Genomic DNA, 17675 nt, shown 5'->3' on the forward strand with positions numbered 1-17675 from the left:
CGGGTATGTCCGGCATCTCTTTGCTGGCATCTGACTGCAGCAGCAGCTGTCACACAGGTCTGCTGTCTGCTCTCACAGGGCTTATTTTTCATGTATCACACGCTGTCATCATTACTGTTTCAATACCAAATTTAAAATAAAAAAAGGGACAAATGTTATGTTTGTGGTCTGTTTGGCATCATAAAGAGATGGGTTTTATTTATGTGAAATTGATCAGGTGGTGTTATAGTAGCAGACCTTACATCCGGAAGCCTCATATCACAAGGTGTGAGAGGACTTTGGCCGCTGGATATTGCTGTGTCTTGTGAGAGATGCTCCTGAACCACAACTCAGGCGCACATACAGACATGCACAGGTGAGTGCTGCTTCTTCTCTTCAGGTATGAGGTTTTTCATTTTGCAGACAGAGCAGGAAAAAACATATTTGCAGTTCAAATATCAGAGCTGCTTTGTGGCAAATAGATCTCTTTACCTGGATAATTTTGATATCATGCATATTTGAAATTAGTTTTTTTCTGTTCAGGATTCAGATCATATCTTTTTTATTTTCTTTGATGTGTCATGTCTTTAAACGGCAGGATAATCAGATATAGATGATAACAGGAGTCTGCAGTCTCTCTGAAGCAGAGCTGTGTGAAGCAGAGTGTCAGAGTTCATAAACATTAACAGAGTCATATGACTGTCAGCGTGATTATCTGTTACATAATAACTCGCAGAAGTCTTAAAGTTTAGTCAGGGTTTGAAATAAAGAGCAACTACAGAGTCGTACCAGTCGTTTACTGTCTGTAGATAATCATTTTATAAGAAGAAACAAACAAAGTGCTGTTTGTTCATGAGGTCATCTAAGGTCGGTATCACATGTTGTCACAGTAACGCTTCCTGACTCTAGCTGTTGTCATGGAGACGTTCGGCTTGAGGAGGACTCAGTCCCTGAAGAGTCTCTCTTCAGAGGGTCAGGAGAGGTCGTGGGTCACATCGGCTTCCACCCGCTGGGACAGGAAGTCTGTGTCTCAGCTGGTGCAACAGTAAGTCCTGCTCAGAGTGCGCACATTCACACCCAAATTTAGAAACCTCACTACTTCATGTTCACACTGAAACTAAGAGCTGATCAGTCAAAGTACAACATGATGATGTTCATTCAGTGTGTTTATTCCCAATCCAATAGGCCAAATTGAATGTTTGTTTATATAAAATCTAATTATATTTCATTCTTCTGGTTAAAATAATTTTTGCATCTTGAATTATTTGTAAAATGTTGAATTTTAGCTGAATTAAATGTAGCAGCCTGATTTGTTCAATGACAGTTTTAACATTTAATTCATTATTTTCCTCAACCTTTAGCTTAAAGTTTGAATTGAGGTGAAAAACAGTTAACTGAATGAATCCTTAACATCTAATCAACATCATTTATTTATGTTGTATTACTAATTTTCTTTAAATCCAGTTTATCATCTTTTTCCAGTGTAGAAAGCTTATTTAATTTTCACTGTAGCTAGTTTCCTGCTTCCTAAGTGTTCATCAATGTGTTCACACAGGTACCAAAAGGTGCGTGTTACGGATGTTGAACAAGTGGAGCACAAGCTTCAGGTACTTTTTATTTTTCTTCATTTTTTCCTACCTTGAATAATGAATGTGACCCAGATATAAACAAAAATACAATCTAAAAGCCAATAAAAATCCCCCTCTGCTGCCAGGATTCAGAAAGATCTGTGGATGATGGCTGGAGGAGGGTGGAGAGCAGGGAGAGCGTCTCTCTGTGGGGATCAGGAAGGAGCTCTAACCTGTCGAGGAGTCGCTCCATGGACCTCCTCCCTCAGAGAGAGTCTCGAGGCACTAAAGCTCTGTGCGCTCTGTTTGAGTCCAAGGCCTCCTTACAGCAGAGCTTCAGCAACTCAACACCTGTTCACAGCAGTAAGATGGGGAGAGAGGGCCCCCTGCAGGACTGGAAAGGTCACAACACTCCTTTAAAGGACTCAACCTCTCAGGTGTGTGTGGTATACACGTGTTATGAATTCAGCTTGTTGTCTGTTGGTAGTTTGGCTGATTGTTGATTGTTTGTTTACTGAGATTGGTTTAGTGATGAGGATCTGCAACTTACAAGCACTTTCACTCGGCATTGGTCATAAACCAGTGTTAACATTTTTCCATGTTTGCATAAATAAGAACATGTTTTTGCAGTTACTATTTAGAAGTACTGTATGTTTGTACAGTAGTTGACAAAGGCAGATTTACCATATGGCAAAGGTAGGCTATTATAGCTTTGTGTGAATCGTGGGCCACATGCACCAAGGAGCCTCAAAAATGTGTTTATACATGTATGTACAGTATATCTTTACTTGTAGTCAATTATAAAGCATATAAATGATTAGTCACTCCAGAAAATATAATCAAACTAAATTTGATTTTCATATTCACACACTTTGTTCCCACATTTCACAAACTATTAATGTTCCCTGACCTTCTTTGGGAAAACCCAGCTACTAGAAATGTACAACATAATAAATCATGTAGCATTTTACGCCACCAGAGACTGATTTAAGATGAGAAAAACCAGTGTAGGGGAAGTTTGCCAAAGCTGAAAAATATTTTTCCCAAATAAAAATAAAACCCTCCATGATATAAGACAGGGGTTCCCAAACTTTTCAGCCTGCGACCCTCAAAATATAGGTGCCAAAGACTTGCAACCCCCCCTGTTCCTCAAAGTGATTAAATGTGGCTTCATTTAGCTGGTCTGCAGAAAATTAGCCTACCTATATGAGGCTTAAAATACTGCTACTGATGCTTTTGAGAAGTAATTGTTCACTAACCCTAAACTTAGGAGCAAAAAAGAAAGACAGAAAACTCATTACATTTTCTATTCAAGGTCTTATTTCAAGATAAGCTACTATTTTTGTCGATATGATTTACTGAAAAGGGTAAATTGTACTATTTTTAGATAACTTTAGAAAAAAACATTCTTGAAGACATCTCACGACCCCCCAGGGGGTCCCGACCCACACTTTGGGAACCCCTGATGTAGGACAAACAAATTATGTGGCATCACTAGTACAACAGATACAAATTTAAAGTCATGGACTTTCTGAAGTGCAACATCAGAAAGGATTGTCAACATAAATCAATTTACTTTTATCTTGGAAGAATAAAAATAATATTTTTTCTTTACCAGTTGTCTTCCTATAAATGACTCTGGGTAACTTCAAGCTGCTTTTATTTGAACATTTGGAAATCTTATTTTGATGTGCCTCAATGTGATTATGTTTAAAGGAAAAAAAAAGGGGGGGCTCATATTGGTCTCTGCCCGGGGCCTCCGAAACAGTAAATCCTCCCCTGGTATTTGAGGGTATTGTGTTTCTCTCTGGAGACTCTAGGTTTCAGTGTTAATTTATTATAAATGAACTAATGGCACTGGTATCATTCCCACACCAAGAATCTCAAACCTGGGCAAATGTGCATCATGTACAACTCAAATTCCATCAGAGTTGGGATGTTGTTAAAATATTCATAGAGACAGTTATTGATGGTTTGCATATCCTTTTAAGGCTATATTTGATGGAAAACAATGCAGAAATAACATATCAAATGTCAAAACTGAAAATTGTATTATTTAATGAAAAATATTCGCTCATTTTAACTGTCATGTCAGGATCACGTTTAAAAATGTTGGGACGGGGGCACACTGTTAACGTTTGACTGGCTCGCCAAATGTTTTCAATATGTCAGCACTGCAGGTAGGCCACTTTAGCACCTGGACTCTTCTGCTACAGAGCCAGGTTGTTGTAATAATACATGAAGAATGTGGTTTGGCATTGTATTTGAAATATGCAAGCTCTACCCTGAAAAAGGTATTGTCTGACTCTGGGTGGCAGCATAGTTGCTCCAATTCCGGTATATATTGTTCAGCAATAATGGTGCCTTCCCAGATGCGTAAGCTACCCTTATATGCCCATTCTACGGGTGTTTATGGGTAGTCTTGTTCATTTAACCAGAACAAGTTCATTTAAAAAAAAGTCTTTGCTACTCTAAAGAACTCAAGACACTTGGTTAAATATTTAAGAAGAATTTGTTGATGAGGCTGGATGATGCTTTCTGTCTGTTTTGGGACACTTGATGACTCATAATGAACAAAAACAACCGTACATAAGTCACTTTTGGTTTGAAAAGTATTCAAAGTTATATGACCCTTCAAACTTTTGAGTAATCAATCAATCAATCAATCAATCAATCAATCAATCAATCAATCAATCAATCAATCAATCAATCAATCAATCAATCAATCAATCAATCAATCAATCAATCAATCAAGCTTTATTTATATAGCACCTTTCAAATCAAATGTAACCCAAAGTGCTTTACAGCGATTGAAAAACAAGAAAGAAGCAGAAATGAAAACAATAGCAAGACATATTAGGGGAAATAATAATAATAATAATAATAATAATAATAATAATAATAATAATAATAATAATAATAATAATGATGATAATGATAGAGACTAATGCACACCAACAACAAAATACGTGTAATTAAAATAAGTTAAAACATCAAAATTAAGAATACAAATAGTTAAAATAGATTTAAAAAGGGTAAGGATAAGAGTTGAAAATAAAACTAAGGCTAAAAATATCAATAAAAATGAGTAATAACTAATGTACTGATATTTTAAGTTACATGCTTTACTCGGACAGATGCTGGTACAGGCTTCACTTAGACTTTAGACTGAGACATATAATAAGACTATCTAAGCTGATAGTTCCTGGATTTATCTTTATATTTGTAGCAGATATGATACATGTTATTCTCATAAGTAAATCTAAGACATTCAAAATCATTTCCCAAAATGTTTAATTATTTTCTTAGAGACCCTTTGTTTTTTTTTTATCTTGGTGGGCCCCTTTCCCAAACAGGGCAACCATAAGAGTTCCTGACACTATAACCAAGAACTTTGAGTGGTAACAGTTTGTATCTTCTTTATTGGCAGGTGGACGGAGGAAAGGTCATGAACGGGCTGCCTGAGTCTTACGGAGGATCATCCAGATACTCACATGGTGAGCAGCAGGGTTTTACTTCATGCTTAGTCACTGAGATATCTGAGGACAGGGGGAGACGTGCCAGGGTTTCCCTAAAGACATGAGATCACTGCTGTATTTTGGGGCCACAGCTCATCATCAGTTGTCCCCACTTTATTGGACTATTAAAGATTTAGATTTAAGGCCACGGTCTTAGTTCTCATGGTTATTTTGAATATGTATGAAGGATGAGATTTTTATCCGTCTGTGCTTCTTAACACATATTGCGTATCAAATAAATCCAGGTTAAGTTACAGCTGAGTAAAAACGTCAGGATCAAGGCCTCTGGTCTTTTAAGTGTCACCACATCCTGGCAGAGTCTGATTGAGCACGAACCTCAGCGTTCTGTGTCTCGGGGAGTCATGGGGGGAAACAGCTAAATAAAGACGAGGATGAAGTGGTGGTAAAAGCATAACTATGTGTTGGGCTTACACGCTTAAGATAGGAGTGAGGCTGTCTCACTCTAACCATGACGCAGACCTTGGCCCTCTGATCCATGCCTCTCTGTGTCCTGTAAGTGATATAGCTGCAGAGTATAGTAGTTGATGTTTTGACCCTGTGATGTGTCTGCCGTGAGTAAGACGCAGGGAGGAATGTGAGAGGGTAAATGCAGTGTGGGTTATTGACAGACATGGTGTACCTCCCTAAAGCTTGTGAAACAAGTTAAAAGTACAGACTATTAAAAAATGACTACTTAAAAACAACTTTTGTTGTCTACTGGACTAATCTAGCCAAATGTATGTGAACTAATAATTCAGGTTTTATCTACATAGCATCAGATTACAACACAGGTTAACTCCTGACACACTAGTTTACATTAGGTTGAGATTTAACTCTTTGTTTTAATATAAATGTGTAGATAAAAGTCAGTCTCGATAACAGCCCGACCATATTACCAAAATAGGCCTCTTTGCGTGTATTTGAATGATTTTGTCCCCTGAAACCCCACTGACACAAATACAGGTCCCACCCAGTGCCCGTTATAGTGGGTGACAATGTATCTGTGGGAATGGGAGGTGGAGGGGTCCCCCACTGACTAACAGAGGAGATTGACTCAGCCGCCAGCCCACCCTCCCAAAATAGCCAAAGTCTTCCAGCGGGGCAGCGGGCTCTGATAAAAATCAGCTGTCACCAAGGCCGCAGGACGAGAAAGAGTTCAGTCAGACAGACAGAGAGAGAGAGAGGAGACAGATCACACATCACACATCAGGTCTGAGGAGAAAGACATCAGAACAGAGGAGATATACGAGGCAGAGACAGAGGACCACGCTGGATGGTGTTTGAGTGAGTAACGGGAATTGTTTTATTTATCAGGGGTGATGCCTTTAACAGAGCATGAAACGGATTTGAGCGTAGAGCTTCTGTCTCAACTGGACCTTTATTTATTCAGTGTGCTTAACCAAAATTGATAAATCTGATGTGAATGTACCTAATTATAAAAAACTGGACACAAATTACTTCAAAAACTGCTCTTTATGTCGCTGTATATTACAAACACTCATCTGTCCGAAGAGATTCAAGGATAAGACGGATAAACTTAAAGGGATGTTCCCCACTTTATTTCAGCTGAGCAGTATTTCCAATACTTACACTAAAAAAACTCAAATCTTAGCCAGTGTGTTTATCTATTTATTCTAGTCTAAAATATCTCGTTAAATTGAATATAAACCACACTGACATGACAAGTCCAGGTAGTTTTTATTCAAAGATCTAACAAGCCAAAAACATAAAGCTTGATTTGCTTGTAATTTGTAAAAATATCTTCAAATGAAGCAAGCTCAGAAATGGGACCATTTGAAGGTATACAGTTATTGAATGAAAAATTCAATGATCATCTTTGAGCTACTAAAAAAGAAAAATATAATCTGGATATTCTTAATTTTGTTTAACTTATAGATAAAGATAGAAGACTTCCAAAGTTAAACACTGTTGTGAGTACGACTCTGGCATCTCCATGAAGTCTTAAGTGGATATCATTTTACCGCTCTTTATCCTAAGACATGTATGGGGGGGTCAAACATTCCTTCTCTTTATCATTATACAGGGAGGAGATGATTTAAAGCTGAAGTATTTTATTATAAAGAAAAATCAGATGTTACTTTTATGGCAGTGCGATGTGCTGTTTGTGGGTCTGGGGGCCCTCCAGCCTTTGACCACGCAGGTTTTCATTACGTCTGTAAATGTGGCTACAATGTTGGACAGCTGATGGTGGTGAAGGTGGTGGTAGTGAAGAACAAATACCAACTGCATCTCCCCATCATTTGTACAGCTGCCTGCAGCCCAAAACGCCCCCACATTACTGTGCTGCTAATAGCTCCTCTTCATTCCAGCAGAATGAACGTGGATCAAAGAGCTGTCAGCGGGAAACGCTTTGAAAGTGTGGGAATCCCCGAGGAAGAAATCCATGAAGCAGATTGTCTTTATCTGCTTTTGATTCAGAAACAACTGGATTTCACTGATTCATATTTCACCAGCTATTGGTTTAAGCGTGTGTGTGTGTGTTTGGTGATGACAAGTGATGAAGTTGACCTCTCATTTTGGGCAGTGAGGACTTGGTTGCCTCATTCTGTCTGCTCATCCAACTATGAAAATGCTTTAAGTCCGGACTCGTGAGAGGCGCCAGCCTGATGGTCCATCCTTTTGTCCTGCGAGGGCTTAGTGTGTGAAAAGGGGAGGTGTGTGTTCAAATCTGGACATTAGTTACAGCTGGATGGCCGGTGCAACACACTGGACTGTTGACCTCCAGCTGAATCACTGTGCATTTATTCCTAAAATATCTCCTAGATTTCACATTTATCCGTATTTCTGAATCAAAATGATAAACTTTTCTGCTGATATAAAACCGCACTTTAACTCAAACAGAACTATTTTAGTGTTGAACAAACCTCAGGAGAAATATGAACTCCAAGGCCGAGATCATTTGCACATTTTTCACAGGGTCACACTCTCACATTCCTGCGGTCAGGTGTTGACGGTTTGATGGCAGAGCGCTCCCTCAAACAATGTGCAAACAATCTGTGTGACTCCAGCTGAGCTAGCAGTTGCTGTTTTTTTTCCCTCTCCTTGGCGTCATGGTGGGTGTGCAGTTTGGTGAGGGTCCCAGGCCGTAGGCAGGCTGTGTGGGCCTGTTTGGGATCAAAGCCTTCGTAAACAAGCTGGTTTGTTACAGTGTTAGTCTTTACCACTTAATCAAACATCGGTTCAGCTCAGAAAGAAGTCCTCAAAAGATGCTCAGAATCACTGCTGAGGCCAACATGTGAGTGTTGTTGCAGATTAAATAGTTTCCAAGAGTTAACAGGAAGCAAAAAAAGAGATAAGAAAGTTTCCAACACCACTATTAATACACACAGACAGCATCAATATAAATAGACGCACAGTGTTATCATTAAAGTTGTTTGTGGCAACACTCTGCTTGAGTCCTTCTCTTTCAAGTAAGCAATGCTATAAATCTGAACTAGCAAAATTAATTAAATAAAAAGTTAATTTAACTTTAATTATTGTTGTTAATGGTGGAATTCAAGCTGATTCCAGTCAAACAGGTTGCATGTCTCTTATCAGCAGTGAGAGCTGACTCTTTCGGCTCCCAAATGGCCCCAGCCTATGACAGAGGGTTAGGGCACGGAGTTAAGTCTTTAATTTTAAAAGAATAAAGTCATGATATTATAACAGTAATGTTGTTGTTTAAGCCTTTAATCAGCTTTTATGTTCATTTAGATAGGGGGGACCTATCTGCCTGCCTTAAAATTCAATATGTGGAGCATCTTGTGAGGTTACTTCTACTACAGGTTTTATAAATAACTTAATACCCAGTCTCTTAGTTCATCAATGATACACTGACACACATCTCAGGACTGATACATTCCAACAAGAGCGGTCTGACAGGCAGCCTGAGCACGCTACTGCAAACCTCTGTCTGTCCTCAGCTGTCGAGTTTAACGTCACAGGAGGAGCCACGATTCTCATTTTAGCGCAGGCAGCTGGCTGCTCCACGGATATTCCCCTAGATGTAATTTTACATGAAGATTAACCATAGCATGAAATTATGACTTCCTTCACTTTAAGTTACAACTTTGTTTCTGGTTAGACTTTGACCTTATAGTCGTAAACGTGCATCCTCCTCTCCTAAAACTACAACTTGTTCCTGTAAGAGATCTGGTTTGTTCTGGTAAATACATGACTTTGCAATGAATATTGTAAGTGTTTGACTTTGTCTTGTATCATTGCAACATTACTCTTGAAATTTCTATTTTTTCCCTCTTAAATTTGGTCCTAATCCTCTGTCATATCAGTTAGTTCCACCTCTCTTCTTTATAATTTTAGATACATTTGACGAACCAATGAGAGTATGACATATAGATCATTTAATGTAGATATACTGACCCAATAAGTTCTAGCAAAGTGTCATTTTACATCATATTTGGTATAAACCCTGTAAAATGTCATTATTACTACATATTTTTATTGTAGCAGTCTTTGTTGTCTGATCATAAATAAGGTGCAATAATTACACAACACATAATACGATATCCTAATATGAAACAATACAACAAAATACTGCTCTGTTCAATAATAATTCTATTTGTTTGATGTGTATTTTGTTCTTCTTTGCTTTAGTGCAACATACTAAAGCCTCATTATTCTGGGCTATTTATGTTATCATAGAAGCTCAAAGTTTTCAGATATATTTTAATATTTTATAGAAATACCTTTTTATCATACTTTGTACTCTTTATAGATATTTTCTCATGCTGGAGTCAGCTCCACTACTTTACTATACTTCACAGACTTTTTTTGTAAATGCCTCATCACTCCTTCTGTTCAACATGTTTTATACATCTCTAAAGTTGATTTGATGTTGGGTTTCTTGTATGTTCCAGAGATATGATTTTATAATTCTGTTGTCTTGTGTGTTGCAGATGACAAATACAGTCCATCACTGACTAAGGGGGGCTCCCCATCAAGACAAACTAAGGACAGGATATCTCCGTCGTCGTCAGTGAGAGACAGATCAGCTCTCTATCTGTCAAAAGCAGCAGCCACAGACTCCACAGGAGGCTCCACACAGGCAGTGAGTTCCTGACATGCCTCTCATTCCTGCACACACCGAGGTCCAGGGCCTCAACACAGAATGAACACAATGCTCTGGAACAATAGGAGAGCCTCAACATTAAACAATCTATCACAAGCCTGAATTAAAACTGCACCTGTGCAGAATAAAACACGACTTACTCATGGTTCAAATTGATCTAAATCACAGTTTCTGTTGTTTTACAGGAATTCATCAGCACTCCAGTCACAAGGACTAAAACAACAAAGGTACGTCACTATCCTTTCAGCATCCTTTCCTAAAGAGTGTTTGTTGTTAGTTTGCCGTGTTACTGGCTCTGATTCTGCTTGTATGACAGAGGACACAGTTAACCTTTGACCTACTACTTTAGATAATCCTAACATGTGATGTGAACATTTAGACAAATTGACTCAAAGTCAAGTTAACTGATGCATGTGCTGTACCATAGTCTTTTTTAAAGGATTACATCAACCAACAGATAGTACTGACTGAATTTAGGGTTTGTGCCAGTGTTGAATTTGTTCCTAAATATCTGGTAGGTGGTAAAATACACCTTCTTAGTATTTCTATTCGCCAATTTTGTGCATGGCTAACTCAGCCTTGTGTCATATTTTAGGGACTTCAATCATTCTAACTTAACATAAGACAGAAAAATAAAAGGAGAAACATTAACTTTGCTCAGACAAGGAACGTCTTGCTGCTCTGAAGCTGCTCAGACATCATCAGCCATGTGTGCTGGTTGAGTTTCACTGCATTGAAATCACTTTCTAGGTTGACATCTGTCTGAAATGTCAACAATTCACCTCCAATACACAAAAGCTAAAAGGCGTTTTTCGACGGCAGGAACTTTACCCTGGAACTAGGGACTTTACCCCTGAACTACATGCGTTTCAACCAGAGGAACCAGGGTCTAAATTTAGTTCAGGGGTAGATAATCTCCCCCCTGCTCTGGGGTAGTACTTTTCAAAGGTCCTGGGACTTTCGGTTGAACGTAACAGTGTTTGTGGAGTTTACACAGTTGTTGAAACACAGAGGGAGTTCCTGGGAATGCATACTAGTTTATTTTTTATTAAGATTTCAAAATATTATTTAATATTTTTTTTTTTCTCCATACATCACTGGCCTGATTTGCACAATCTACCTGGGACTTCATCTCGCGGTCGAAATGCAGACAACAAAGAGGGCACAGGAACCTTTTAGTTAAGGGGAAAGTAGTTCTGGGAACTCTTGGTCGAAATGCACCTAAAGTAACACCTGTGATTTGAAAATGTAAAAAGTAGAAAGTAGGATATTTGTGCCCAAAAGTCAGGGATAAAATTCCAAAGTCAAATTAATAAATCCTCATGTAACACACAGATTAGATGGATATATAACAGTGTTCAAAACCTACATGTAAAACGACAGCAAACATTTTAATTTGCTGTCATCAGATTTTGTTAAAAACAGTCGATCAAATAACTACATGTGGATGAATGGTGCCGCACACGGTGACAGCGCTGCCTATAACTTTGTTCAACCTGTGATATTCCTCTCACATGTATGCTCCATATTTCACCTAGCAGCTCAATAGCTGTGTATTCCCTCCCCAAAAGCTGGTGGAGACCAAAACCCCCAAATAAAGGGAACTGAATATTGCCCAATTTTTTAAGGACAGCAGACTTTAAAAGAATGATGATGTTGCTCTGCCTCTACTGGACCTGCAGTAGCCAGTATTGGTATCAAACAGGTGTATAGGTGTGTGTTGTCTGCCTACTAACAGCGTTGAAGTGTTTTGATAACCTCGGTGTGACAGAGGATGGTTTGCTGTGAAAAACATCAGGCGAGCATAGAGAAAGGTAAAGTATGGCTTCACTTGCTAAAATGCATGTCATTCTAATATTTGCACATATCTTAAATAATCCTGTTTTTAATACTGAAACCTGAACATTTTACTCCCCTTTGTTTTTCATTTTAAGATGGCTGCAGCAGCCAGGAAAGTCACAGTCTCACCATCATCTCATGATGACGACGACCTGCCTCCTCCCCCACCTCCTCCAGTACCACCAAGACCCCTTGACTATGAAGGGCCATCAGAGTTTAGTAGCCTCCCCTTGCCTCCGCCCAAGGAAACGTTCTCCGGGTTCCAGCAGCAACGACAGAAAAGCGAGCTGAAGAGGCTTTTCAAGCACATCCACCCAGACGTACGAGCAAATCTGGATGTTGCAGTGGATGATGAGATATTGAAAGCAGTGCAGTCAGAAATCCCTCAGGCAGCAGATTCAGGTTATCAGGCGGAAGTCCAATCAATGAGGTGGATCTTTGAGAACTGGACTCTGGACAATATTGGGGATCCTCATGAGACCAAGAAGCTGCTGCATGATGAGGAGTTAAAAGGTGGAAATGTCAGAGGCACCTCTTCTATGTTTGAGCACTTTGACAGCACCCAACAAATGTCTGCTAAAAGACAGACTTCAGTCAGTGGAGATGTGAGAACATCAATGTGGTTGTTTGAGACTCAGCCCTTGGATTCCCTGAACAAATCTAAAGGAGAAGAAGGGGACGTGGTTGAAGCAGTGCTGAAGGAACCTATCCAGATAGGAGATGTACGAGGGACTCGTCTGCTTTTTGAGTCTAAGCCGCTGAGTGACTTAGGACGCTGCAACTCCATTGAAGACCACAGCTTCCTCAAACTGAAATCTGAGCTTCAGGAGCAGAAAGGAGACATCCAGAAGACTTTGAAACTCTTCCAGGCAGAACCCTGCTGTGCCATCAGAGACAACAGAGGAAACATCCATGAGATTAAATCCATCTGCAGGGAGGAGATCAACAGCAGTAACATCAGCACTGCCCGTTGGCTTTTTGAAACACAACCTTTGGACCTGATAAATAAAGGAACTGATGGGGTGAAAATAATTCGAGGTATCTCTCTTGAAGAGGGCCAAAGAGGTGGAGTTGACCAGAAGAGGTGGATGTTTGAAACTCAGTCATTCGACACGATACATGAGGTTTCTGAAGAGGCAACATTTGAAGGAACACTGGCTGAATGTGCAGAAGAGGCGGATGTTGTCAACAAGAGGAAGCTCTTTGAAATGCAGCCACTGGCAGCACTGAAAGGAGACTCTGAAGAAAAGTCTTTGGAAAAAGAAGAAGTCATTGGGGGAAATGTAAAGACCTCTCTCTGGCTGTTTGAAACTCAACCCATGGAGACCCTTAGTGATAGCTACGAAGTTGGGCGTTTAAAGAAAGTCGCCCTCTCAGCTGAGGAACAAGGAGAAGTTAAAGGCAAAAAACAAATGTTTGAGAGCGGTATTCAAATGCACACCTCAATCAAGGAACAAGAGATCGAAAAGGGCGATGTCAAGGGTTTCAAACATCTTTTTGAAACAATTCCCCTGAGCAAAATTACTCACTCTGATGAGGAATCAATAGAGAAGGAAAAAGTGATTGAAGCAGGAAATGTAAAAGGCAACAAAGCAACATTTGAGACAACTCCTTTATATGCAATAAAGGACAGCTCCGGTAACCTTCATAAGGTCACGACAGTCAGCCGAGAAGAACTGATCAAAGGGAAGGTCCAAAACTATAAGTGGATGTTTGAGACCAAGCCTTTGGACAAGCTTGCCGATGGAAAGGAAAATGTTGAGGTAATCAAAGGCATCACCAGACACGAGGATACAATGGGCGACGTCAAGATGGCAAAGTGGCTTTTTGAGACCCAGACGATAGATGGGATCCATTCCAAGTTCAACCAGACAGAGCAGAACGTTTCTACCGAGGAGGAAACTCCAAAAGGTGATGTCAAGAGCTGTAAATGGTTATTCGAGACACAGCCGATGGACATTTTGTACGAGAAATCAGAAAAACAACATGATAAAGAAGCTGTTGAAAACGCCAACGTGAAGTCCATGACTTGGCTCTTTGAGTCACAGCCTCTGGACAGCATCAAAGATGGCGAAGAATACAATCTGAAGCTTTGCAGCACCATAAAGGATTCTGTCAAATCAGGAACTGGTGTTCAAACAGTGACACATCTTTTTGAGACAGAAACCTTGGATAGAATAAGACAGGGAACAAATCTTGAACAAGGTATGAGACAAGTCAGCCAGGTCAACTTTCAGTCTGGAGATGTCTCAAGAGTTAAGGAACTCTTTGAATCCCAGTCCCTTGATGAAATTGGATTAGAAATGGGGACAACATCTGATCAAAAGAGCGAAGGTGAACAGATTGAAAAAGGCTCTGTACATACATTTACCTGGATGTTTGAGAACTGCCCTATGGGCCTGATCAACAAGGGCAAAGAAGGTGAAAGCATTCAGACAGTCAGCGGTGCAGTGAGCGGAGATGTCCAAAACAAAAAGTTCATATTTGAAACTTCTTCATTGGACAAAATCCAAGACCAACCCCTTGAACAGAAGTCAGACTCTGTGGAAGAGCCCGTGAGCAACGTTGATGTAAAGTCAAGCACCATGATGTTTGAGTCTCAGCCACTGTACGCCATCCGAGACAAGGAGGGACAATTTCATGAAGTTACAACTGTGCAAAAAGAGGAGGTGATGAGTGGTGACGTGAGAGGAGCGAGGTGGATGTTTGAGACTAAACCCCTCGATGCTATCAAAGCAGAAAATGAAGTTTATGTGATCCGTGCCGTCACCCAAGAAGATGTCAAGAAAGGAGATGTCAAATCAGCCAGATGGAAGTTTGAGACCCAACCTTTGGACTCCCTGACCGATGGAGACAAGCCCTCAGTCAGAGTCATTGAAGACTTAGGGAGCAGTAATGTGCAGCAAAATAAACAGATATTTGAATCCGATGAGTCAAACAAGAAGTTTGTGCGGATGGTAAGTGTCACTGATGTCCAGCAAGGGGATGTCCGGACCTCCACCTGGCTCTTTGAGAATCAAACTATTGACAGTCTGAAAGGTGAACCTCAGGAGGAAGGTCCAGTAAAAACAGTCCACAGAGAGGACAGCCAGAAAGGAGATGTGAAACGCTGCACTTGGCTGTTTGAATCACAGCCACTGGACAAGATCAAGGAGTCTGAGGGTGTCACAGCGCAAGGTAGTGAAGAGCAGATACCCAAAGCTGATGTGAAGTGCACCACCTGGCTCTTTGAGACCACTCCCCTGGACAAAATCACAGCCAGCACTATTACTGACAGTCTGTCCTATTTGCACCAAATGAGTTATGTTCACTCAAGCGGCATCATTATAGAAGCTAACGAGAGCAAGACAGTTAACATGGCAAAGTATGTGCTTGAAAGTAATACAGGTGTGCAAGTCCAAAAAGAAGACGTTGTTGGAGGTAACATCAGGAACATCATGTTACAACTAATACTCAAACCAACCCTTAAGCCCCAAATTCGTCTGCTCAGAGAAATGGAGGGCAAAGTCAAAACCACTGTTGTAGAACTTCCAGCCCACGAGTCGGCCACAACTACCACCCTGGAGAGGGATCAAAGAGTACAAAACATCGTCCAGTTGATTGAATCAATGCTTGTTGAAGAGAAAGGTTTGAAAAAAGGAATCATCATGCAAGAGGCTACAGAGGGACACGCCGAGATGTCAGTTTATTCACTCGTCTGCAGTTCTGAAACCAAAACTGACAGCCATGTTGTAGAGAGGGGAGATGTTAAATCTACAATTGGAAGTCTTTTAGCTACCGCCAATAGTCAAAGGACTGCAGCGTCATGTAGAGTGGACAAAAATGAAAAGGGAAATGTGAATTTGTACAAAAGTTGCATTGAAAAGGGAGATCTGCACTACCTGAAAAGTCTTCAAGCTGAGGCATCAGGAGATGAAGCTGATCACAGCCTCCTCTCTGAGGAGCACAGTGAAATAATTCAGGGGGATGTGAAAGAAGCAAAGAGAAGTCTCTGCCAGCAAAAAGACCAAGTGGAGAGAACCATTTCTGATGTTTTGCCAGGGGATGTAAAGAATACTAAGAAGGTTTTTGCATCAGAGTGCTCATTCAATGTTGAAAGCTGTGTCCCAAGGGAAGAAATAGTACCTGGGGACATCTCATCAGCAAAGCAGCAACTTTCAGAAAAGCAACCTGTCAATGTAGAAAAAGAGGGCATCGTGGCTGGGGACATAAAGGCGACACTGCAATCATTGGAACGTGCTAAGCAACAGAGCATGTGTGTGGAGCGGGAGGTCATTACACCTGGAACTATCTATGACATGGACTTGTCAGTTGAAGTTCCTGAAGAAGAAAGCAGCATTGCACAAAAAGAAGTCATTATATCTGGAGATGTGAAAGCCGCCAAAAAGTCCCTGGAAATGGCCAAGCAGCAAAGCATGCATGTGGAACGTGAAGTTGTTGTTCCAGGAAAAATATACAACCTGAGTGTCACAACACAAGAGCAAAGCAGCTCCTCAATGAGTCAATCTACATGTTCGTCTTCCTCCAGAAGCCAGCAAACCAAGACAAGCAAATCAAAGGTCAGTGACTCAGGGAGAGCTAGGGAAAGCTATATGTCCTGTGAGGCTAGTGAGCAAAGTGCAGTTATAGTTAGTAATTGTGCACCAGTGCCACCTTTTGTAAGTTATGAGTGTAATGGTCAGACAACAGGAGACGAGACAGAGGAAGTTGTCAGAGGAGATGTGAAGGCAGCTATCAGGTCTCTGCAGAGCGCAGCCACAGAGCAGAGGCTTCTAGATAAAGAAGATATTGTGAGAGGTAATGTCCAACTGGCTCTGCAATCTCTTGAAAAGTCTAGTGTAAATGTCTCCAAAGGTGACTACAAAGCTGCAATGATATACAGGAATTCAGGGAGGGCTTGTGCAGGGAGGAGCGAGACTGTTCACAATCAGTGTGTTGTGGTGTCAATGCCTCCATCTGACACAAAACTGTCTCCTTCAATTTCAGTAACCTGTGAAGGACAACCAACCATAACAACTCAGAATTCAACACCCAGCCCTGTAGCAAATGGATACTCTAATTCATCCAGCCCTGAGAGCGTGTTTCCTCCTCCGATCCCTCAAAAGACAAGTGAGAAAGTTCAAGTGCAGAGGCCGGCTTTGCCACCAAAGCCACAATGGACAAAATACGTCACTGTGGAAGAACAGAACATTTCATCAAGTGCCGCTCCTGAAGCCTCTTTGAACGTTTCAGATCATCCAACAGAACAAGGCAAATTCCCTCCAACAGTTACTTCAGATAAACTACAAGAAACCGTGAGACAAGACAACATCAGCACACAGACCTTACATAAAACCTGCCAACATCAACACCGTGTTGATGAGGTGATGCAAAACTCAAATACAAAAATTGATCATCTCCCAATGGACACCAAGAAAACAATACCATTAACAGGAAGCAGTTCAAACCAGGGGATCATGTTAAGCTCTAATGAAGTAGAAATGGAGAGAAATGTAATACAGAAAATTAATGCAGCTGAGGAGATACAAATGTGTATGAAGAGTTACGCAGCAGAAGATAAACATGACATGAACATGAGCTTACAGGCAGCTCTGAAGACCTTTGAGAGAAAGGAAAGTAAGACTCCAGATAGAAGAACCCCTTCATTGTCCAAAAAAGTGAAAGTAATCCATGATAATTCAA

The 17675-nt window shown here is 40.5% G+C and overlaps 1 protein-coding gene across 1 annotated transcript; it reads left to right on the top strand.

The window, feature by feature from the left end:
* The first annotated feature begins 896 nt into the window (after nucleotides 1–896).
* On the top strand, nucleotides 897–17672 carry xirp1 (xin actin binding repeat containing 1). Its single transcript, XM_034702101.1, has 8 exons — nucleotides 897–1024; nucleotides 1535–1586; nucleotides 1694–1984; nucleotides 4978–5044; nucleotides 9982–10137; nucleotides 10323–10381; nucleotides 12089–16552; nucleotides 16980–17672. The coding sequence occupies exons 1-8, from the start codon at nucleotides 897–899 to the stop codon at nucleotides 16980–16982; spliced, it is 5220 nt and encodes a 1739-aa protein (XP_034557992.1). The 3' UTR covers nucleotides 16983–17672.
* Nucleotides 17673–17675: the final 3 nt, after the last annotated feature.

The sequence above is a fragment of the Notolabrus celidotus genome, chromosome 15 (genome assembly GCF_009762535.1).
Source record: "Notolabrus celidotus isolate fNotCel1 chromosome 15, fNotCel1.pri, whole genome shotgun sequence".
Taxonomy (NCBI): domain Eukaryota; kingdom Metazoa; phylum Chordata; class Actinopteri; order Labriformes; family Labridae; genus Notolabrus; species Notolabrus celidotus.

Excerpts from the sequence above, each read along its gene's own strand:
- xirp1 (XM_034702101.1), top strand. The coding sequence starts at position 897 with ATGGAGACGTTCGGCTTGAGGAGGACTCAGTCCCTGAAGAGTCTCTCT. Across the intron at positions 1,587-1,693 it reads AAGTGGAGCACAAGCTTCAG|GATTCAGAAAGATCTGTGGA; the intron begins GTACTTTTTATT and ends CTCTGCTGCCAG. Across the intron at positions 10,138-10,322 it reads AGGCTCCACACAGGCAGTGA|TTTCTGTTGTTTTACAGGAA; the intron begins GTTCCTGACATG and ends TCTAAATCACAG.